At 39.7% G+C, this 23,386-nt stretch overlaps 1 protein-coding gene across 1 annotated transcript; it reads left to right on the forward strand.

Moving 5' to 3' along the window:
- Positions 1-64: 64 nt before the first annotated feature.
- On the forward strand, positions 65-22,562 carry Cenpl (centromere protein L). Its single transcript, XM_075988391.1, has 5 exons — positions 65-527; positions 2,556-2,729; positions 5,697-5,948; positions 19,166-19,708; positions 22,206-22,562. The coding sequence occupies exons 2-5, from the start codon at positions 2,559-2,561 to the stop codon at positions 22,275-22,277; spliced, it is 1,038 nt and encodes a 345-aa protein (XP_075844506.1). The 5' UTR covers positions 65-527; positions 2,556-2,558; the 3' UTR covers positions 22,278-22,562.
- The last annotated feature ends 824 nt before the right edge of the window (positions 22,563-23,386 follow it).

The raw sequence follows: 23,386 nt of genomic DNA on the forward strand, positions 1-23,386 counted from the left end.
CGACTTCAGTTGCTAATTTACGTGAAATCGGCGGGCCAAAGGAGAGGCTGTATGCGTCGGCCGCAGAGCATGTCGGGAAATAATTTTAAACTGGAGGGCTTGGAGTTCGCGGGGCTGCGTCTTCGCTCGCGAAGGGAGGTTTCAAGTCTACTTTCGATCACAGGAGAGCTTCCCAGAGGGGGCTGCGGGGACGCCTGTCTTTCGTGGGCAGACGCTAGCTCCCGAGGAGTGAGGGTCGCAGAGCCCGCCCGCTAGGGAAGCGGAACTGTCTCTCCCAAGGTGACGTCGGAGGTGTTACCCGCGTCTGAGGGAGTCCAGGTTCCCTCGCTGGCCTTGATGTCCCTTCTGAAGTCACCAGGGATTGCTTCGGTTCTCTCTGGGCAGTCATTTTGGCCGCTTTCTTTTTTTTTTTTCCCCAACAAAAACAAAAGAAATCAAAATTTCCTCTCGTCGTAGTCTTGGAGCCAGACTTGAAGAATGATTCGTGAATCCGGAATGGATGACAACGTCATCACGACATATTTTTGGTAAGATGTTTTGGGTGGGTCCTGGATTGGCTATGTACTGCCTTGAGCTCTGTTGTGTGGTCATTGTCTTTGCAATGCTTTTGTGTGTTTAGATGGGAGCCCAGAGGCGTTAACGTGAGCGTTGGTATTGGAACAGCCGATTGACAGTTGTGGCAGTATTACAGTGATTATCTCAAGGGCCCTTTTTTCATGAACTAGCCACAAGAGAAGTTTTGGCGAGAGATGTTCTGTGGATACTAAAGAACTGCTGAGAGGGTTAAGACTTGGGAATGATTTCGGACCCTCCCCTTCTGTCAACTGGCAACACAGTAGCTTTACATAATGGGTCATTTGAAGAGTAAATGCAAGGCTAGTACCAGATATGTCCCAGCATAAAGGAGGCTGAGGCAAGAGAATTGTTGTGAGTTCTAGGCTAACCTAAGCAACACAGTCATTATAAACAAAACACTCCCAAAACAAAAGGAATTGAATAGTCGTTAAAGGCTTGATATTTGTTAAGTGGTTACAAACAAACTTGGAAAATAATGAATGCTTAGCAATTATTGTCCCAAATAGCACACTCCATAGAAAAATTCTGTAACCTAAACCTAACTGAAGTTCACACCAGGAGACTTACCCAGGAATGTGGCCAAGGTCACATCATGGAAATACTTTATGTCTATGGCAAAATGAAAAATGCCTGTTTAAATGCCGCTTCCCTATCTGTGGTGGTTTTTATTTCTTAAACATTGTACATGTGTGTTCACATGTGCTTTGGCATGGGTATGGTGTCAGAGGAAACTTGCAGAAGTCAATTCTCGCCTACTGTTTGGGTTTCAGGAATTGAACTCAGGTTATCTCACTTGGCTGCAAGTTCCTTTGCTAGCTGAGCCATCTCGCCAGCCCTGGAGTTTTGAGAATCCAGGTAAAGCGAAGGGGCCAAAGCAAATGGAGAAGGAATTGAAGACGAGGTTACTGTTCCCCTAATATAGACAGCTGGCTCTTCTAGGTAGTTTACCCTCCCCAGAGAATGTTGCCACCATCCTCCACTGTGGTATACCACTCATGTGGAATAAGAAATGGCCATGCCCCCTGAGGTACCTGTGCAGGTCATCTTGCTTTCCAGACCATGCTTATGAGAACGATTCTAGTCTCAGTTCATCCATCAACAGGTCCATTGACAGTTGCACCATCTTGACTCTATACCCTGTCTGGCTCAGTTTTGTTATGTTTCTGACTGAAGGAGGGTTGGTAAGAAAGGAAATCCCTCACACAGGCAGGTTTGGAAAGCAACAGTTGAAGTATTTCCTCTGCAAGTCAAGTTTTGGCTACAGGGTCTTGCTGGTTTGGGGTTGTGGCTCTAAAGATACCCTCCAGTTTTTTGACTAGCAAATTCACCTCTTTCTGGCTGCTGAGGGTGTTAAGTGGCAAAGCCAGCAGGATTTAGCAGAGCTCCAGCTTGGAAACATGGTTTTCTCTTTCTTCGTTGATCTGGGGCCAGTCTAGTGCCTGGACATTCGGTTGCTGTTGCTTTGCAGCCTCCTTCAGGAAAGGGGAGGAGACAACTGTGAGGTGGCTGGCTTTTCTCTTAGGACTAGCCTTTGCTCCCTTGGGTCTTCCAACTTCCAAGGGCCCTGGAAGAGAGCTATCCCCGCACTGTGCCAGTTGTCATAAGTGTTCTGTCTTTCCATTTGCTCACACAAAACTCACCTCATGTCTTCTCTCTCCTTTTGAACTGGGCCGGCCGATTTAGAGGCAGCTCCAGGGTCATCATGGAGCCCCTGCTGTGCCCCTTGTTGATGGTGGTCTTGCAGCTTTCCTTGGCCAACATAGATCATGTAATTGACTTACTCTAGAGCTTGTACTGTAAAGTTCTTGTTTTGGTATTTCTCGTCACAGCAAGAGAGCAGTGACTCAGGCAGGAACTAAGAGGTTGTTGTGGAAAAGGTGGGAGTGGGAAGGAAACAGAGTCGGACGTTCCTGTAGAGCAATGTGCAGGAATTATTTTAGTGCTTAGAATTCTAGAGTTACTTTTTTTTCTTATTGCAGACTATGGATTCTTATAATTCACCTGAACCAACTTCTAGACGAAGGACCTCAAATCTGAAAGACTATTTTATAGATGCCACCCCTCTGCAGAAGCGGCTGGAATCAGTCAGGAGGCAGAGTTCATTTTTTCCCAGTCCACCTCGGAGAAAATTACCCCAGTGTTCACAGTTGCAGGTATGGTTTGTTTGCCTTTGGGACTGTCAGTGGTTGAAAATATATGAATAAGGGTATATCCATTTACATACCGATTTCTAGCTGACAGGTAATGAGGAGCAGTTCAGGAAATAATTTCATATTTTAACCACAGTAGCTTTTGTTTCTCCTAATCTCCATTAATCCATTTCATTTCCTCAATATTTTTCTTCTATGACATTGTCATTTTTGAAGAATACAGACTCATACTTTCCTTTGTTTGACTGCAATGTTCCTCATTTTTGTATTTCTTATGTTTCCCAATGTTTAAAGTTTATATTCTTGTCTAGCATTTTTGATAGGTTCATTGGATCTTTGATTCTTTGGTACCTTCAATGTAGCCGTCTCCTCTTGCCCATGGTGTGTGTCTAGTGCCTTTTGGGTTAGGAGTCAAGCTTTGCTTCTTATGACATTTTGATGAGAAATTTTTAGTGCTGGTACTGAAAGTAATAGTTCTCAGCCAGAAAGTTTTTTGGGAGTTTAATGTGGGGCTAATGGGGTTTTAATGCAGAGCCTTGTGTATGTTAAGCTTAGTTCTACCCCTGAACTATATCCTTAGCCTGAGAGACTTTATCCTTCCTTCCTTCCTTCCTTCCTTCCTTCCTTCCTTCCTTCCTTCCTTCCTTCCTTCCTTCCTTCCTTCCTTCCACTTGTGAGCTGAGATTACCTGTGTACACCTATATGACTATATTGTTTTGCCTGAGTAAGTGAGAAGAGGGCACTGGGCTCCTAGAACTGGAGTGACTCATGATCATGACCACCATGTGGGTGCTGACAACCAAACCCAGCTCTTCTGCCATTTCTCCAACCCCTCTGAGATATTTTATATAAAGATAGAAATGTCTAGTGCTTTTTTATAATTTTCCCATCTATTTAATAAGAAAAAGTATGTAACTATTTCAATGAATGCTGTAACTATGACAAACATTGTTCTCAAACCACACCCACCCACCCACACACATGCCCTTTTGTTCTAAAAGATAGCTGGAGCTGTGAGACCATGTCAGAAAGTGTGGACTGAAGAAGTTCCTCAGGAGGGAGCTAGGAGCTCTGAGACTGTCAATACTTTTATACCCTCCTTGGGGTTTTCTGTTTGTTTGTTTTCCATTTGTTTACTTTTGTTTTTATTTCTTTGAAACAGAATGTTAGCTTATAACTCACTGTGTAAACTGGGCCAGTTTGGCTTTGAACTTGTGGTTGATCTTTCTGTCTGCCCCAGAAGACCTTGGGTTACAGTTGTATACCACCATGCCTAGCACACATTTATGTTTTAAATGAATTTTTTTAAGTGAGCATACAAACTGGCTGATTTCCCTGAGGAATGCTCATATATATGTTATACTTCATAGTTATCTATCTTCGCGCGGCCCCCCCCCCCCCCCGCCCCGTCTGATCTTATTCCTCCTCCCAAATAATTCTCCTTTATGTGTGTTGTCTTATCTTATTATCCCTACCCTTATTAGCTCTTCCTTCCCTCTCATGGTCCCTTTTCTATTTCCATGACTACAGACACCCCCCCCCCCTAAATTCTGAATATTAGAGAAAAGATGAGGTACTTGTCTTTCCAAGTCTGGCTTACTTTGCCTAACATAACAATCTTGCATTCTGTCCATTTTCTTGCAAATGTCATGACTTCATTTTTCTTTACAGCTTAAAAAATTTTCATTCTGTATTTATAGCACATTTTTTTTTTCTCCCCTTTGCCTTGGCTGCCCTGGAACTCACTATGTAGACTAGGCTGGCCTCAAACTCCCAGAGATTCACGTCTCTGCCTCCTGAGTGCTAGAATTAAAAGCAAGCCTGGTCTAACACATTTTTTTACGTAATATGCTCATAAATTGAGCATGTATCTTTCTGGTGTGTTATTCAGAGTCCTGTGGATACATACCCAAGAGTGGTTAGCTGAGTCATCTTTTAGTATTTTACAGAACCTCCACACTGACTTCATAGTGTGCACTGGTTTATTTTGTTTTTGATGGCACTTGTGGTTCTAATAGAGAATAGACAAATGTATTTCCAAGTGTTGTTGTATATATTATACTGAATTAGACTTTGTTGCAGAAAGTGAACTTGCTGTCAAATAATTCTTTAAATTACTCAAGACTGTCTGGCGGTGGTGGTGCACGCCTTTAATCCCAGCACTCAGGAGGCAGAGGCAGGCGGATCTCTGTGAGTTCAAGGCCAGCCTGGTCTACAAGAGCTAGTTCCAGGACAGGAACCAAAAGCTACAGAGAAACCTTGTCTCAAAAAATCAAAAAAAAAAAATTACTCAAGACTAATCAAACTAGATCCTTCAGAACTATTTTTGGTGTCTGGTGGAAGCTCAGGGCGTGAATGTGCTAGGTAAGCACTATGCCATTAAGTGACAGCACCACTGTTTTCAAGATATCTGTGTAGTAGAACATAAGTGTTCATCTGTGACATAGTTATTCAAATCCTGTGAAATGCCATTCATTTATATCCAACCATCTAGAGTCAATAGAATAGATAAAACCCTGTCCCCAACAAGCTTGTACTCTGATTGGAAAGGGAGACAAGAAAAATAACACACGCACACGCGTGCATGCACGTACGCAGTGTGTCAAAAGCCAGATCATAGTAAGTGCTATGAATAAAAGTGAAAGGCTTAGGAGATAGTGACAGACTTGGCCTGATACATTTACTTTAGAGTGGCTTCCTAGACAGGAACTAAGGACAGATCTGAATGAAATGGAGAACTGTCTTGTAAGAACATTCAGGGAAGAGTTTTCCATACAGAAAGGGAGGCAAAGGCAGAGGACCATTTGATGACCTATAAAGTCCTGCAAGCTCCATTTGAGATTAATCTTAGGACCACAGAATCATGTATCAAGTAGTAAATTTATATTAAATATATAAATTGCTATGATTAAATTTTTATCCATGTTTTTACTTTTTAATACTTTTATCTTAATTTTTTTGTTGTTTTAGGAAGAAATCGATCCTGAGAAGGTGGCATTTCTCCTTCACAAACAATGGACTGTATATAGTTTAACTCCTCTGTATAAATTCTCCTACACTAACCTCAAAGAATATTCTAGACTTCTAAGTGCATTTATTGCTGCTGAAAAGCAAAAAGGACTTGCTGTGGAAGTGGGAGAAGACTTCAACATCAAAGTGATTTTCTCGACTCTACTTGGAGTAAAAGGAACACAAAGGGACCCCGAAGCATTTCTTGTGCAGGTATAGTAATATGTATGTAGCATTTGCTTCACAGAGGGGAAAAAAAAAATCTGTCTTTTGTTGGTTTGTAATGGAAATTATAGTGTTTTCTTATTGCTTCTCTGTTTTTTGTTATTTTTAACTCCTAAGGTTGAGATATAAAAAGTTTTTTTTTATTACATTTATGTATTTATTTAATTTCATGTGTATATATACGTGATTGTGTGCCACTGTGTGCTTGTGGAATTTGGAGAACTTACTGGAATTGGCTCTTTCTAATTTGTGGTATCCTGGGGATAAAACTCAGGTTGTTAGTTGTGGCACCAAGTGCCTTAATTTGCTAAGCCATCTTGCTGGTCCAATTCTTGTATTTTGTTTTATTTTGTCTTTTTTTTAATTTAATTTTATATTATAATAATTAAATATAGCTAACATAATTTGTTTCCTACATGTGTAGGAAATTTTTTTGTGGGTGGAATGTGATGTTGACTTTAGAAAACACACAGCGGTATAAAGGAAGCTTAAGAAACTTGTGCTCGCAAGATGGCTCAGCAAGTCAAGGCACATGGGCAAGGCTGGAGGTCTGAGTTCCATACCTGGAACCAAAGGTGGAAGGAGAGAACGGTTTCCACAAAAGTGTCCTCTGATCTTACATTCCGTTCTGGCACACACACCCTTGAGTCATGCATTCACATACACACAAGAATACCTTTTTAAAAATAATAATTTAACATTTTAGTATACATCTATTTGTTTATCTGGATCAGTATAATCTTAAAATTGGGATCTAACTGTCCATACTTTGTGTTTTGGCTGTAGATAATTACTCATAATTAGGAATTCTACATTTTTGTAGATATAGAAATGAATGTTCTAGTTCTTTTCTTTCTTTCCTCTGTTTGTTTGTTTTTCAAAACAGGGTTTCTTCCTGTCTATCCTTGAACTTGCTCTGTAGACCAGGCTGGCTTCGGACTCATAGAGATCCACTTGCCTCTGCCTCCAGAGAGCTGGGATTAAAGGTGTGTGCCACCACCACCTGGCTTCTACTTCTTTTCCGTTGAGATAAAACACTGACCAAAAGCATTTGGAGAGGAAAGAATTTATAAATTGGCATACCCTTCCAGTACATACAGTTTGTGAGAAAAGCCCAGGCAGGAATTCAAGCAGAGACCAGAAGGAACACTGCTTACTAGCATTCTCCTTACGGCCTTTTCAGTTTGCTTTCTTACACAATCCAGGCCCATCTGCGCACAATCCCTTATCAATCATTAATCAAGAAATGCCATCTTACACCTGTCAGAATGGCTAAAATCAAAAACACCAATGATAGCCTTTGCTGGAGAGGTTGTGGAGAAAGGGGTACACTCATCCATTGCTGGTGGGAATGCAAACTTGTGCAACCACTCTGGAAAGCAGTGTGGCGGTTTCTCAGGAAATTCGGGATCAACCTACCCCTGGATCCAGCAATACCACTCTTGGGAATATACCCAAGAGAGGCCCTATCATACAACAAAAGTATATGCTCAACTATGTTCATAGCAGCATTGTTTGTAATAGCCAGAACCTAGAAACAACCTAGATGCCCTTCAATGGAAGAATGGATGAAGAAAGTATAGAATATATACATATTAGAGTATTACTTAGCAGTAAAAAACAAGGACTTCTTGAATTTTGCATACAAATGGATGGAAATAGAAAACACTATCCTGAGTGAGGTAAGCCAGACCCAAAAAGAGGAACATCATGGGATGTACTCACTCATATTTGGTTTCTAGTCATAAACAAAGGACATTGAGCTTATAATTCATGTTCCTAGAGAAGCTAAATAAGAAGGTGAATCCAAAGACAAACACATAGGCATCCTCCTGAATATTAACCTTCATCATGCGATGAAAGGAGACAGAGACAGAGACCCACATTGGAGCACCGGACAGAAATCTCAAGGTCCAAATCAGGAGCAGGAGAGAGAGCACGAGCAAGGAACTCAGGACCGCGAGGGGTGCACCCATACACTGAGACAATGGGGATGTTCTATCGGGAACTCACCAAGGCCAGCTGGCCTGGGTCTGACAAAGCATGGGATAAATCCAGACTAGCTGAACATAGCGGACAATGAGGAATACTGAGAACTCAAGAACAATGGCAGTGGGTTTTTGATCCTACTGCACGTACTGGCTTTGGGGGAGCCTAGGTAGTTTGGATGCTCACCTTAGGAGACCTGGATAGAGGTGGGCGGTCCTTGGACTTCCCACAGGTCAGGGAACCCTGATTGCTCTTCGAGCTGATGAGGGAGGGGGACTTGATTGGGGGAGGGGGAGGGAAATGGGAGGTGGTGGCGGGGAGGAGGCAGAAATCCTTAATAAATAAATAAATTAAAAATAAAAAGAAATGCCCCAGAGACTTGTCTACAAGGCCAGGCTGGTGTAGAAATGCCTCGATTGATGTTCCCTTTTCCCAGATGGCTGTATGAAGCACGATTAATAAAAACTCAGAGAAAGAAGGTCCAAAAAGCAAAACAGCTAGCCACTGGCTCTTAACACTGCCACAGTGGAAAATAGCCATCCTGCCTCCAGGAAACCTCAGAATGAGACTGAGGCTGAGAGCTGTCTCTTTCCATTTTATATTCCTCTCTAGGACTGGGATTAAAGGTGTGCACAACTGCCACCTGGTCTCTATGGTGAGCAAGTGTGGCTACTGGGATTAAAGGTGTGTGTTATTGCTGCCTGGTCTATAAGGCTGACCAGTGTGGCTGTTTTATTTTTCTGTGATACTTAGGCAAGTTTTATTTATTAAAATACAAGTGAAATGCCACTACAGCTATAGCTATATCAAGGTGACTGAAAACTAACACACTATTATTCATTGGATCTTTTTTTTTAGGTTTTAGTTCCTAGAAGAAAAAATTTAATAAAATCATGTGCATTATATCATCTCATATGGTACGTGATGCCATGTGACTCTCAGAAATACAGTGCTTCATATCTCTTCCTGTAAATTGTGCAGGAAAACCTACCTTTTGATTAGTTAAGAGATTTGATTTTGTTTTTGAGACAGAGTCTCACTATATAGCCCTGGATTTGCTGACTTAGAACTTTCTGTATTGACCAGAAGATTCTGGAACTCAGAGATCCTCTTGAGTTCAAAATTAAAAGTGTGTCCTGCCATACCCTGCCACATTTGCCTCCCCCGCAAGGTCTTCCTGTCTAGCACTGGCTGGCCTGGAACTCACAGAGATCTGACTGTCTCTGCCTTCTAATTTCTGGGACTAAAAGTTTGTGTGACTATGCCCAGCTCAGATGAACTAATCTTAACCTTTGAAAATGGAAATTAAATGTAGCAAGAATAATAAAAAACCCAGACACAGATATTGGCGTTCAACCTGAAGATTAGAAAAGCAAAGCAGCCAAGCCACTAGAGAGCTCTTACCTCTAACAAATCCTCAGACTGAAAAACAGCAAGTTTCTGTCTCATCCTGCCTTATATTCCTCTCTAGTGATGGGATTAAAGGTATGTGACTCCATAGTACTGGGTTTAAAGGTGTGAACCACCGCCACCAGGATCTGTTTCTACATTGATCTTGTATAGCTCATTGTGGCCTTGAACTCAGACAGCCATCTGCTTCTGTCTCCCAAATCTTGGGATTAAAGGTGTGTGACACCACTGCCTGGCCTCTACTGGCTTAGTTTTACCCTCTGATCTTCAGGCAAGCTTTATTTATAAAACATAAATTAAATATCACTCTATTTCCCCTTTTTGTCTAAAATAAAAAGGACTATTACTAATATAAGAAAAGCTATATGCAATAGGTTTATTGTAATATAATTATTATATTATTACAATAACTATAATTTATGCAGGCAATAAATATATCAACAATGTCTAGCCCATTTTCATTTGACAAATTCAGAGAAAATACTCCATATTTATCTTATCTTGGTGAGTCCCAAAGTCTTGTACCTAATTTAATTTCTATCATAACTTGTTTTACTATCCAAAACTAGCTTTTGATATCTCTCCACCTTATATACTTTACATTTCTTTAGTGAATTTCTTTTCTGAGTCTCATAAACAATAAAAACTATGACTATAACTATCTAGTCTTCAATTACCTCAGAGACTCAAGAAGGAAATAATATTAACTGAGTAATCAGGAAGTATATGCAAGCGACTTCCAAAAAGTGTGAGTAATGACAGACACAGCTGGTTGCCTGGACAGTCACTAAAAATTCTTCCAACATTGGGGCATCCATCTTCAGCCTACAGACCTAGAATATCTCACAGACTTTTCTGTGAAGCAGGGTTTTTGAAGGACTATCCTGCTTTGTCTGGGCAAGTTTTGCCAGTCACTCTCTTTTGTTTCCTGCTTGTCTCATTAGGACAGCACATGTCAACAGTTGAGGCAAGGACACTTTCTTGTCCAGGGGCCTACTTTTGCCACAAGGAAAGCAAACTCCATGTGGAGTTTCTTCAATGCCTATCATCTTTGAAGTAGATTGCTGCTGTCAGGAGCAGACATGTCTCATTATCATAAAAAGAAAAAAGAAAAAAGAACCTAGGTTATTAAGACATCTTAAATGCCCTATTATATAGATCTCTGAAGTGTTTGAAGATGACCTGTCTATTTAAAATATATCTGTTTCACCTTGAAAACATACCTAATGTGACTGCAAGTTTAACTATATGATAAACTACTAACTTGCATTTCCTTATTATCCTAAACAAGTTGATAATATAATTTTCAAGGACTATAAATTTGCATTACATTGTTAAATGAGTTATATAGGTACAATACTTTGAATGAAAGGAGAAACATATGTACAGTATGCTCTAACAAAATTAATCTCAAATTTGTATCAATATACAAAGTCCAATCCAATGTAAAACATTTAAAACTGTTGGACCCTGAAGTCTAACTACCAGGAGGAGTCGCCCCAAGAGACCATATCTCATACCACAGTTGATGTAAAAGCATGAGGATTTTATTACTTCTGTCATGACAGGGTCTTTCAGCATTCAAGAAGCCAGAAAGACACCCAAATAGCTGGTACAGGCTACTTTTAAAGCAAAAAGCCACAAAAGGAAGGGCGGTGTCTGGAGGTTGTTCTTTAACTATTATGATTGGCTTATTTAAAAGGGCTATTACCAATAATTGGCTGGAGAGTGGTTGCCAGATCAGATGAGGTAAGAGGAAACGTCTGAGGGTCACTTTGTCAAAAGGGACTGAGTCAAAACACCAGGAACTGAGTCAACACCTAAGGGTTATCTTGCCCCTATTCAATAACTGAGTTCTATTTGAAGAACATTTACAAGGACTCAGGGAGATGATGGAAAGTTTCCAACATTTAAGTACGTGCATGTATAGTTGTTAGATCCTTGGTCCCCAGGAAGCGGAGCACTACTGCTGAGAGGCCTCAAAATTGGCCTCAGAGTTGTCAGAAATGGCTTTAGAGTTATTTTAGAGTTCTACAAAACTAGTAGTTCTTTCTAATAGTAGATTAAATAAACTACCTTTTTATTTTTATCACATCTATATTGCCTCTATTTTCAAAGTAGATTCTCCCTTTTTATCCTATCATATCTGTATCTCCCTTTTTTCTTTTCGAAACATGAACTCTGAGTCTAATTTCCTTTGTTCAACTTTCCTCCTGACTATAATCAATAACAACTTGTAACCAGCTCCCCTAAAGAATGACAAATATCCATAAGCCATTGAATGGCCAAAATCTATCCACCGCACCTCTTGGGAATGTGGGCATCATATTCTTAAATTTACTTTCTGCTGTCTGGGGGTGACAGCAATTTTAGGGAATCCTGAAAAGAAAATTTTTGGTTAATTGTCAAGTCCTGAGAGAGGTAGCTTTATCATTTGTTGTTTCGTCTCTGAGTAATGGGAAAGTGCAGGGTTTATCTTAAGTCATGATAGAGTAGTCTGTAAGGCTGGATCTTCTCAGCTAGCCACCTCAAAATTGTCCTGAACATATTGTAGCCCACAGCCAATCTGTAGGAGTTGTTTTTTAGTTTAGTGGTGTTATCATACTCCTGGAAGAATTGTTGTTATAGGCCCCCATCCTCCTTATGAAGACTTCAAAGGTTGCTGTTAGGCTCATAATTCACGGCAGGAAACTGATAGAGACACAAACCTGAAATCATGTACAGGAAGGTAGAGAAAACCTTTTTTCTAATATTAGTTAGTACTCTATATGACCATTAATATCAAGACAAAAAAAGTTGGTTTTTTTTTTTTTTGAGATAGGGTTTCTCTGTAGCTTTGGAACTAGCTCTTGTAGACCAGGCTGGCCTTGAACTTACAGAGATCCGCCTACTTCTGCCTCCCAAATGCTGGGATTAAAGGTGTGCGCCACCACTGCAAGACAAAAAGTTTTATATACATAACACACACATATCTCTCTTATAAATTTTATACCTTAAGAAATGCTATTAAAGAGCCAATATAAAACTAAAAGATTATGAGATTACTAGCACTAAAATAGTCCTTAAATTTTTGTTTTTCTTCTGTTCTATATCACGTGACTCTTCTGACATGAGACAGAGATTTTGGATTTCACTTTTAATATATAACATGTGGTCCTGCTTGTTGGGGTTTATGTCCTGCCCTGTTTCCCACAGCCAGCAAGTCCCAAAGAAAATCACAGAAGTCTACATAAGTTATAAAACTGATTGGCCCATTAATTCAGGCTTCATATTAGCTCTTATAATGTGTATTAACCCATTTTTCTTATCTATGTTAGCCACGTGGCTCAGTACCTTTTTTAGTGGGGCAGATCACATCTTGCTTTTTTGGTGGTCTGGGCAGGAGTGGGAGGAATGGGCTTCCTCCTTCCCAGAATTCTCCTGTTCTCATTGTCCCACCTCTACTTCCTGTCTGGTTGACTCACCTATACTTCCTGCCTGGCCAATCAGCGTTTATTTAAAATATGATTGACAGAATACAGACATTTTCCCATACCAGTTCCCCCTCTTTTTTTTTTAAACAAAGGAAAATATCCATAGTCCATTTTTTGGGAATGTGGGTGTAATATTCCAGGCTACTTCCTGCTGGTTGGGGGCATTCATAATCTTATGTGGACCTAAAGAAAATTTAGAATTATGATCAAGTCCTGACTGGAGTATCCTGTAAGGCTTGATCATCTCAGGCAGCATCTTGAACCTGTTTTAGATGTAGAACTCAGACATCCGGACCATCTGTTCCTACTGGAGATTTTTTAGGTGGTCTTACTTGATCAAACCTGAGTTTTCTTAATTTAGAATGAATCCAAAGCCTCTTGTTTCCTGTGGAAACAAAAGCAAAATCTCTTCTCCAAAGTAACATCTTATTTATTTATTATGTATACAATATTCTGTCTGTGTGTATGCCTGCAAGCCAGAAGAGGACACCAGACCCCATTACAGATGGTTGTGAGCCACCATGTGGTTGCTGGGAACTGAACTCAGGAACTTTGGAAGAGCAGGCAATGCTCTTAACCTCTGAGCCATCTCCCTAGCCCCCATAAAGTAACATCTTTTGACTTCAATTTTGAAGTCAAGGTATTTAAAAAAATACCTATCTTGTGTAGTAATAGGGGCGGCAGGGCTGCGTCCCCAACAGCCCAGCCGCCTGCCCGGCTAGCTTATGCCCCGAAATAATTACACGGACACTGTATTCATTTAATCACTGCTTGGCCCTTAGCTCTAGCCCTTACTGGCTAATTCTGATATCCCAATCAACCGATCTCTAACAATCTGTGAGCACCGGTCTTACCGGGAAGATTCTAGCCTAAGTCCATCCTGGGTCGGAGCTTCATAGTGTGCGTCTTCCCTGGAGCAGGTAGCATGGCGTCTCTCTCTGAGGTGTCTGCTCCGGAGAGGAGAGCTTTGGAGTCTGACCTCACTTCCTCTTCCTCCCAGCGTTCTGTTCTGTTTACTCCACCCACCTAAGGGTGGGCCTATCCAATGGGCCTAGCAGTTTCTTTATTGCTTAGCCAATGAAATCAACAGATTGATATATGACACTCCCACATCACTTCCCCTTTTTCTGTTTAAACAAAAAAAGGAAGGCTTTAACCTTAACATAGCAAAATTACATATAACAAAACAGTTATCAAGTAAAAGTTACATCAGAAACATTTATACATATAACAAAATTGACCGTAAATCTCTATCAATAAAGCCAAATCTATACTAATGCAAATTATTCATATCTATATCAATCTTGGGTTAATTCAGCAGCATTTATAAACAAATATCCTTTAGCAGCTGTTGCTTCTTTCTCAGTATTCAAACAATTTAAAGAGAGCATAATAACATACAGTATCAAGATTCTCTGTGTATTTTTCATCTTTACGCGGCTTTATTTTAACCTCTATTTCTTTTATTTTTACTTTTAACTTTTGGCTTTTTGAGACAGGTTCTCTGTGTATCTTTGTCCTGGAACTCCTCTTTGTTCTTCTGACCCTATACATTCAACCCATCTTGTGCTCTGCTGTACCTAAGATAAAGTTCCAACCCTTAAAAACTGAACATCTGGAATTTGGATAACAAGATTCTGATGAAATTATTGTTACATCTGCACTGGTGTCTGCCAGACCTTCAATGACATTTATTCATATTTTTAATTTTGGTCTTTGTTCATTTATAAAAATTTGCTGAAATACTTGCTTTATGATATCTCCTGAATTTTTTGTTCTCTTTTCTATAGGTATTCTATTCTATTCTATCTCTATTCTATTCTCTATTCTATTCTATAGCAGTATGGTTTCTTAGAGTAGGCATTATGCTCTTTAATTTACTGTTAAAGTCAATCTTTGTAAGAAATCCATAAAGGCTTCCTTTGGGCCCTTATAGCTTTAGTAAACGACTCAATTTTCTTTCCTATTTCTCCAGTTCTGTCTCAAGCATTCAAAGCTGCTGTGCAGCCTAAAACCAGGATGTGGTTATCATATATAGCCTGCCTTTCCATAGTATTCTCTTCCAAGAATTTAATCTTGGGAGATTTCCCTACCTCTGGCTTTACTCCATTGTTCAATAATCTTAGCCTCTTCTCTGAACCAGGCACTCCATTATAATTTTGGACCAGACTGTAAAACACCTTTAACTAAGTCTGTCCAGTTGTTAGGGATAATTGTATTACAAACTGACCATGAGTTTAACTTTTGTTTCACAAAAGGTGAATGCTTGCCATATGAAACTATTGCTTCCTTGAATCTCCTTAAATCTAACATTGGCACAGGAGTCCAGTTAGCTGTAACAGAGCCTCTGCCATTTGGCAATTCCTTTAAGGTTACTGGATATATTAAGGTTGGTTGTTTGAAAATCTTAGGCTGTTCCTCTCTATTCTTATAATGCAGTGCTGACTCTATGAAATTCTTCTGTCTGGATTTGAATATCTCTATGATTTATTTGTTTTTCCTAAGGCCTGTATTTTAGCACTCAGATTAACCAACTATTAGTAATAAGACAAAAATGATAAAGCAGATGTTTACAATTGATATTACATAAATCCCATCTAAATTATATATCCTCTCATTTAATCGTTCCATTTTTAAAATGTTTAGCATATTATCATACAGAGACCCAAATTTCTCCATTGTAATGGTTTTTCTCACTTATTTTTTATTTTGTAAAGCTTGAGTTGGTTTTTTTTTTGTATCTTCTTCATCCGTAAGATTTGTAGATTAGATTAGTGATATAGATGCCCATAGCTAAGGATAACTATGCCACGTTATTATTAAACTTATGTAGTTACTTAATATCAATAAAGAAATGATTTTGCCAAAAAAAAAAACAACGAAATTATACAGCTGGGCATGGTGATGCATGCCTTCAGTTTCAGCATTTGAGAGGCAGAGGCAAGCAGATAGGTTTCTGAGTTTGAGGCTATCCTGGTCTATGCAGTGGCTTCCAGTACAGCCAGCCAGTCTCAAAAACAAAGCAAAACAAAGCAAAATAATAATAATAAATGTGGCTGAAAGTATAGAGAACTTGGAACCCTCATGCAATGCAAAAAAAAATTGCAGCAACTTTAGAAAGCAATGGGTTTCAAAATCTCATTTTTTTTTAAATTTTATTTTTTTGATTTATTTATTTTTATTATGTATACAACATTCCTTCCATGTGTGCCTGCATGCCAGAAGAGGGCACCAGATCTCATTATAGGTAGCTGTGAGCCACCATGTGGTTGCTGGGAATTGAACTCAGGACCTTTGGAAGAGCAGACAATGCTCTTAACCTCTGAGCCATCTCTCCAGCCCCCCTAAATGATCCTTTATTAAGAAATATGTTGGGGTCAGGCGGTCATCACTTGGAAGGTAGAGACAGGTGGATCTCTGAGTTCAAGGCCAGCCTGGTTTACAGAGCAAGTTCCAGGTTATTTTTATCTTTGGAGGCCCACCACCCAACTCCCAAGTAAATACACAGAGATTTATACTTACTTATGAATGCCTGGCCTTAACTTGGCTTGTTTCTAGCCAGCTTAATTTATTCCATCTACCTTTCACCTCTGGGTTTTTACCTTTCTCTGTTCTATATATCTCTCTTTCCCTCTTACTCATGGCTGGCTGGGTGGCTGGCTCCCAGCGTCATCCTTTCCTTTTCTTGTTCCTCCCTCTTCCCTCTCTCTCCTCTTATTTGTTCTCTTTGTCTGCCAGCCCCACCTATTTCTCTCTCCTGCCTAGCTATTGGACGTTTAGCTCTTTATTAGACCAGTCAAGCATTTTAGACAGCCAAAGTAACACAGCTTTACAGAATTAAACAAATGTAACATAAAAGAATGCATTTTTACATCATTAAACAAATGTTTTACAACAAAGCCCTGTCTTGAAAAACAAAAGCTATGATGGAGCAATGATTTAAATGCTGCCTTGGTTTAGTACTTTAACAAAAACTATCATGAATGTTTTGAAGGTATGTTTGCTATGTAATTCACAATGGGAAATTTGAATCTTTGGGAAAGTAAGATTTTTAAACTATCTTGAACAAATTTGCGCATTGGACCAAAATGAAAGAACTTTAAATTTGGTAGAAGTAAATTTACTGCCTTAATCATGGTTGAGGGGAGATTTACATTTTACATATAATAGCAAAAATGAATGATTTAGGCCTTAAATTTTTTAATTAGATTTATTAATTTTATTTTATATGTGTTTTGCCTATATGTATGTCTGACTACATGTGTGCTTGGTGCCCTTGGAGGTCAGAAGAGGCTATCAAATCCCTTGGAACTGAAATTATGGATGGTTGTGAACCACCATGTGGGTGCTGGCACTCAAACCTGGTCTTCTGCAAGAGCAACAAGTGCTCTTCACTGCTGAGCCATCTCTTCAGCCCTGGGCATTTTCTTTAAAGCTGTCAACTAAAAACTAGAGGTCTGTAATCTTAGTTATATTAATAGTACAATCTAGGTCAAAGATGGTGATCTAATCAGATTTTTTTTTTCTGACCTAGAGCCTTGTATACATTACTTACTTTTCCATAGAGTTTGTTTCTTAGGGCCTTGTGCGTAAACTTTTCTGAAATAAATATATTCACTTTTAGATGTCTCTTATGTATAAGAAGTCCAGAGAAGAGTCTTGTGAGGGTATATCCTAGGAAGAATGGGTTGAAGGCAGTGGAGACCTTGAATTTGACCGTGTATGTGTTATGGACCAGCAGGTGTCTGAAGGGCCTTTCCTATAGAAAAGAGATTAGGTTTTATTTGTCTTACATGCCCGTAACGAAGAAGGCGATGCAGTGGATGGGAACTGTATGAACAGTTTAAGCTGATGGAAAGAGCTGCTGTGGGAAATGGCAAAATGTAAGCTGTTGGTGTGGGGAACTTGTGTAGCCCTTCTAGAGTCGAGTTGTTATTTTTTTTCCCCAAGATATTGTACCTGAATGTACCTTATAAGGATTTCTTAATTTGACTTTTGGCAAGATCTTGTCATCTACTTTATCTGTAGTATAGAAAAATATGGCCAAAAGTCATTATTTTGATAAGCCCTAATAATGATTAGAAAAGCTCCTCTTTGTGGTTTTGTATCAACTATTGTTATTACTTTAATTTAGTTTTTTTAATGAAGCAAAGTTGCAGTTTATTAAGAATCAGTTTTAGTACATATTTAATTACAGATATTAGGGGAGAGAGACAGTATTTAAAAAAGGACAGTATTTTAAAAAAGGAGTCGGACATGGTGACTCACACATGTAATCCAGCACTTTGTTTTGTGTTCTTTTTAAAAAATGTGTTTTTATTAGCATATGTAAATTGCTTATTATAATAATGGGTTTCATACATGTGTATGATGTATTTTGATCATTATCCCTGTGTCCCCCCCACTCCTGCTGTTCTCCCTCCTCTTTCCAACTGTTCCCCTTCTACTTTCCAGGAGTTTAGTTAGAGCTGCTTACAGCAACATGGCTGAGGGTTATTTATTGCCACATCGGCACCTCCAGTGGCTTTTCCACTAATGAAAACCATTAACTGCCTGTATATCCTCAGGGGTGAGTGGGGCTTTGTGAGTTTTTCCCTCTTTCAAGTCAGAATGTTTATGAACCCAGTCTTCTGCAGGTAATCCCAGCTGCTGAGAATTCAAGAGTGCAGTGCTAGGTCTTGCCCAGAAGACAGCATGCCATATCACTTCCACCTCTTCCTCGGGCCCTACTCGCCCATGCGTGCTATTCCCCAAGGGTTAGGAGTCATACAGGTCTATTTAACCTCCACTTGCTCTCAGCTCTGGCCAGTTGTAAGCGTCTGTGGTAACTGTGGCCCACAGCAAAAAGAAACTTCTCTGACCAAGGATGACAGCAGTATTTATTCATCTATGAGCACAACATAAATATTTTTAGAAGGCAATTTGGTAGGGACTTTGTGTCCACTAAGCAATAAAAGAGAAGCACTTTGCCCACTAGAGCCTATGTTTATAGTACAGACATGAGCTTCCTGTGGAGCAGCCTCTAATCGGAAGTCTATTCTCTCTCTCTCTCTCTCTCTCTCTCTCTCTCTCTCTCTCTCTCTCTCTCTCTCTCTCTCTCTCTCTTTCTCTCTCTCATTTGGGACAGTATCCCATAGACTAGGCCAGCTTCAAACTTGTTCTATAACCAAGGCTGACCTTGAACTCCTTGTCTTCCTGATTCAACCTGGAATTATGAGCATGTGCCACCACGCTTGGCCTTGTTTTTAATATACTCATTAATTTTTGAGAAGATAAAATTTAGGAGCAAATGGTCTTTTGAACTTAATGAACTTGTTTTACTTTCCCTTGTAGATTTTCTCAAAGTCTCAGTCATCACGTGAGCACAGAGAGGGTAAAGTGCTGTGGACTGGTTGGTTCTGCTGTGTGTTTGGAGATAGTCTTCTGGAGACTGCTTCCGAAGACTTCACCTGTCTACCCTTGTTCCTTGCAAATGGAGCAGAGGCCAATACATCCTTGATTGGAGGCTGGTTTCAGAAGACTTTTGACTGTTGCTTCAGTCCTTTAGCAATCAGTGCATTTAATCTTTCCTGGATGGCTGCCATGTGGACTGCTTGCGAAATGGACCATTACACGGCTACCACTGAATTTTTTTGGTCTGTGCCCTGTAGCCCTCAAAGCTTGGATATTTCTTATGCAATTCATCCAGAGGATGCAAAAGCTTTATGGGACAGTGTCCACAAAACACCTGGGGAGATTACCCAGGAGGAAGTCGACTTATTTATGGACTGCCTTTATTCACACTTCCACAGACATTTCAAAATTCACTTATCAGCCACAAGATTGGTTCGTGTCTCGACATCTGTAGCTTCAGCACACACTGATGGGAAAATAAAGGTTAGTTTGAACACATCTAATTAAATTCCTTCTTGTCATGTTTTCCATATGTGTGGTGATTATATTTTTACATGGGGAAATACACTTGACTGCATAGTAGTTCAAGACAATAGACATATTTTCTGCTTTATACATGACCTCCCAATGCCCCTGACCACCTCAAGCCAGTCTTAAAGAGGAAGGGCACTGTGTACTGTGCACTGTAGAGCTGAATAATGTGAACTACCCTCAAGCAACTGAAATTTTCAAAATTGACAGATTTTGAAATAATTATTAAAGTAGCAACATTTTATGTGTGGGATAAGATTATAGCCAGTGACAGAATGCCATCTTTGCCTTTTAGATTTTTTTAAAATTGCTATTAGACAGGAAATCACAGAGAAACGGTTTTTATGTTCTATAAAGAAACAAATAGTTGGCTCCTAAGATATGTGTGTGTGTATATATATGTATAAATTTTTATTTCTGTACATGGGTGTTTTGCCTGCATGCATGTCTCTATGCACCATGTGTGTGCCGTGCCCATAGAGGACAGAAGACAAAACCTTTGGATGCACTGAAACTGGAGTTTGGTCGTGAGTTGTCATGTGGGTGCTGGAAATTGAATCTGGGTCCTCTGGAACAGCAGCCAGTGCTCTTAGCCACTAAGCTGTCGCTTCAGCCCTCTTAAGACATATTTAAATACATGTTTCTATATACATCCAGGGACTGTTTGCTATTATTTTGTCATTGTTAACACTCTTAACAGAGTTTAATTCTACCTTTTCTTTCTACTTTTACATTTTTGATGTGTATTTGTCCTTTTGTGTGTATATGGTAGGAGTTCAACATAGTATCTTGAGCACTGGGCAAGTACTCAGCCACTGAGCTCCATACCCTCTTTCTGTCGTATTTGTACATACCTATCTGCGTGGTATGGCACAGAAAGTGAGTTATAGTAATTAGCACTCCTGTCTCTATCTTATCCTAATTACTTTGAAAGAGTTAATAAATTATAGACTACAGTTACTCAACTGTGCTAAAAAGCATTAGAACTAATTCCTCCTAACTGGGTGTAGTTTACTACACATTATGTAACCCCACTCCATCTCTTAGCTGTTGGTGACCACTATTTTCTTCTATGAGATTTGTTTTGTTTTGAGGAAAGTTTTCATGTAGCCCAGGCTAGCCTTGAACTCATTAGCTGAAGATGATGTTGAATTCCCAATCCTCCTGCCTCCCCTCAAAAGTACTGGTATTATAGGTGTGTACCACTACTCATCAAGATCAATGTTCTTAGCTTTTACTCATGAATGACAGCATGCCGTATTTGTCTTTCTGTGCCTAGTAGATAGTAATTCTAATTTTTAGAACTACACTGTATTCTATGTTTTATTTTAAAACAAGGAAATCAAGGCCAGCATAAATTTAAGTGACACATTCAAGATAGAGCAGAAAGAAAAGGATGTATGGGGCTGGCATTGTGGGCATGGCATGGCTCAGTGGGTGAGGAGGTTTACTGCAGAACCGATAGGATGAGCTGACTTTGGTCCTTGGACCCCACATGTTGGAAGTTAGCGTTTGACTCCCACACGTGCTGTGGCATGCACACACATCCACAAAGGCACAAAACAAACAATTTTTTATAAAAAAGAAAGGAGTCACTATTTGAACTGAGTACTGAATAACTCACATTTTTAAACTGGAGGTCAAGATGAAACAATAGGCTGGAAGTAATTTTGATAAGAAGAGCTAAGGATTAAAAACAAAAGGAACTTAATATAGTGGGGTATGCTTCTAATTCTAGCATTTGTCGGTAGAGGCAGGAGGGTCAGTAGTTCAAAGTCGTCCTTGGCAACAAAGGGAGCGCAAAGCTGGCACTGGCTACTTCTCACCCTGTCTCAAAAAAACTAAGATTCGAACTGGAGAGATGGCTTAGTGATTAGGAGCATGTACTGTTCTTTTGTTTGTTTGTTTGTTTGGTTTTTCGAGACAGGGTTTCTCTGTAGCTTTGGTGCCTGTCCTGGAACTAGCTCTTGTAGACCAGGCTGGCCTCAAACTCCCAGAGATCCGCCTGCCTCTGCCTCCCGAGTGCTGGGATTAAAGGAGCATGTACTGTTCTTGCAGAGAACCTGAGAGTCTAGTTCCTAGTACTCATACTGGGTAGGTCACAACTACCTTTAACTTAGCTCCAGAAGAACTGGCCTTTTAAAATTGGTTTTAACCAGGCTCGGCTGTTGGAGAACTGCATTGCTCTCGCAGAGGATCTGAGTCTGGTTCCCAGCACCCACGCCAGGCAGTTCACAACTACCTGTAAATCCAGCTCTGGGAGAGCAGTGCCTCTGGCCTCTTCTGGCACTTGGATTCATATGCGTATACCTACATACACAACTATGTGATTAAATAAGTAAAATCAACAAAAACCATGGCAAAAATAAAACAGAAAAAAACCAATATCAAATTGCTTTGTCATAATACTATCTTAATTGTAAATTTTTTTCTTTTTTTTCTTTTACAGATTCTGTGTCATAAATACCTTATTGGTGTGTTGGCCTATATGACAGAACTGGCAATTTTTCAAATTGAGTGAATTCTAGTATGGACTCTAAGTGATGCATTATAAACCCTTTCAGTTACTTTCTGAGTTGCTATTCCAAGCGGGACAGTGGAAGAAATGTAGCACCTGTTTTCTCATGGTGCCTTTGGAGTTGCCCGAGTGGATCTGAAACACAGCAGCGGTCATGGGTGAGCCATGGTTATGTGCTTGTGTGTCCATAGATCACTGTGGTCCCGTTATGTATAAATGCTGTAGAAGATGCTGAATTGTTAACATAAAAGTATCCAGCTTAATCAAATAAATATATCTGAAATCTGGTGTTTCTGATTTAGGTTATTTATTCTGTTGGTGAGGCTTGCCTCTAAGGTTCTTTTTTAAGGTCCTTAATTTTCCATTTCCAGATTTCCCTCAGATTTTTTTAAATTAATTATTATTGATTCTATTTCCACTTTTAGATCTTGAACTATTTTTATCAATTCTGCTCCACTATTTGTGTTTTCATAGATTTCTTTAAGGGATTTATTCATTTCCTCTTTAGAAACCTCTATCATATTCATAAAGGCTATTTTAATCTTTGTCTTGCAATTCAGCTATGTTACACTTCTCAGGGCCAACCATGGTAGGGTTGCTCACCTGTAATGGAGACATTGTCCTGTTAGTAATATTCTGTTAAACTCATATATCAGTGTCTAACTCATCCAGCATTGGAGAAGCTTCTTTCTGCAGCAGATAGGGATAACAGAGACCTACAACCAGATATTACACAGAGAATGAGCGACCTTAGAACACTCAGGCCTAAATTGAATGTTTCCCTTAAGGTTCCCCTTGACCCTCATTCTTAGGGCTCCGGGAACCCTGTGGAAGAGGAGGATGGAAGAGTATAAGAGTCAGAGGATAGAGAACACCCAAAAAATCAAGATTCTCTAAAATTTAGAGTCTAAATCAACATGACCAAAGCTCATATGAACTTGCAGAGACTGAAGCAGGCGCACTGGGTCTGTACCAGGTCCTTTGCAAATATATTATGGTTCCAAGTTTAGTGTTTTGTTTTGTTTTTGTTTTCCAAGACAGGGTTTTTCTATGTAACCCTGGCTGTCCTGGAACTCCTCTGTAGATCAGGCTGGCCTCGAACTCAGAGACCC

The sequence above is a fragment of the Microtus pennsylvanicus genome, chromosome 10 (assembly GCF_037038515.1).
Source record: "Microtus pennsylvanicus isolate mMicPen1 chromosome 10, mMicPen1.hap1, whole genome shotgun sequence".
NCBI lineage: Eukaryota > Metazoa > Chordata > Mammalia > Rodentia > Cricetidae > Microtus > Microtus pennsylvanicus.

What these genes read in the sequence shown, in the direction of transcription:
- Cenpl (XM_075988391.1), top strand. Translation starts at nt 2,559, where the DNA reads ATGGATTCTTATAATTCACCTGAACCAACTTCTAGACGAAGGACCTCA. An exon ending in CCCAGTGTTCACAGTTGCAG is followed by an intron (nt 2,730 to 5,696) that starts GTATGGTTTGTT and finishes TTGTTGTTTTAG; the next exon opens with GAAGAAATCGATCCTGAGAA. An exon ending in ACACTGATGGGAAAATAAAG is followed by an intron (nt 19,709 to 22,205) that starts GTTAGTTTGAAC and finishes TTTCTTTTACAG; the next exon opens with ATTCTGTGTCATAAATACCT.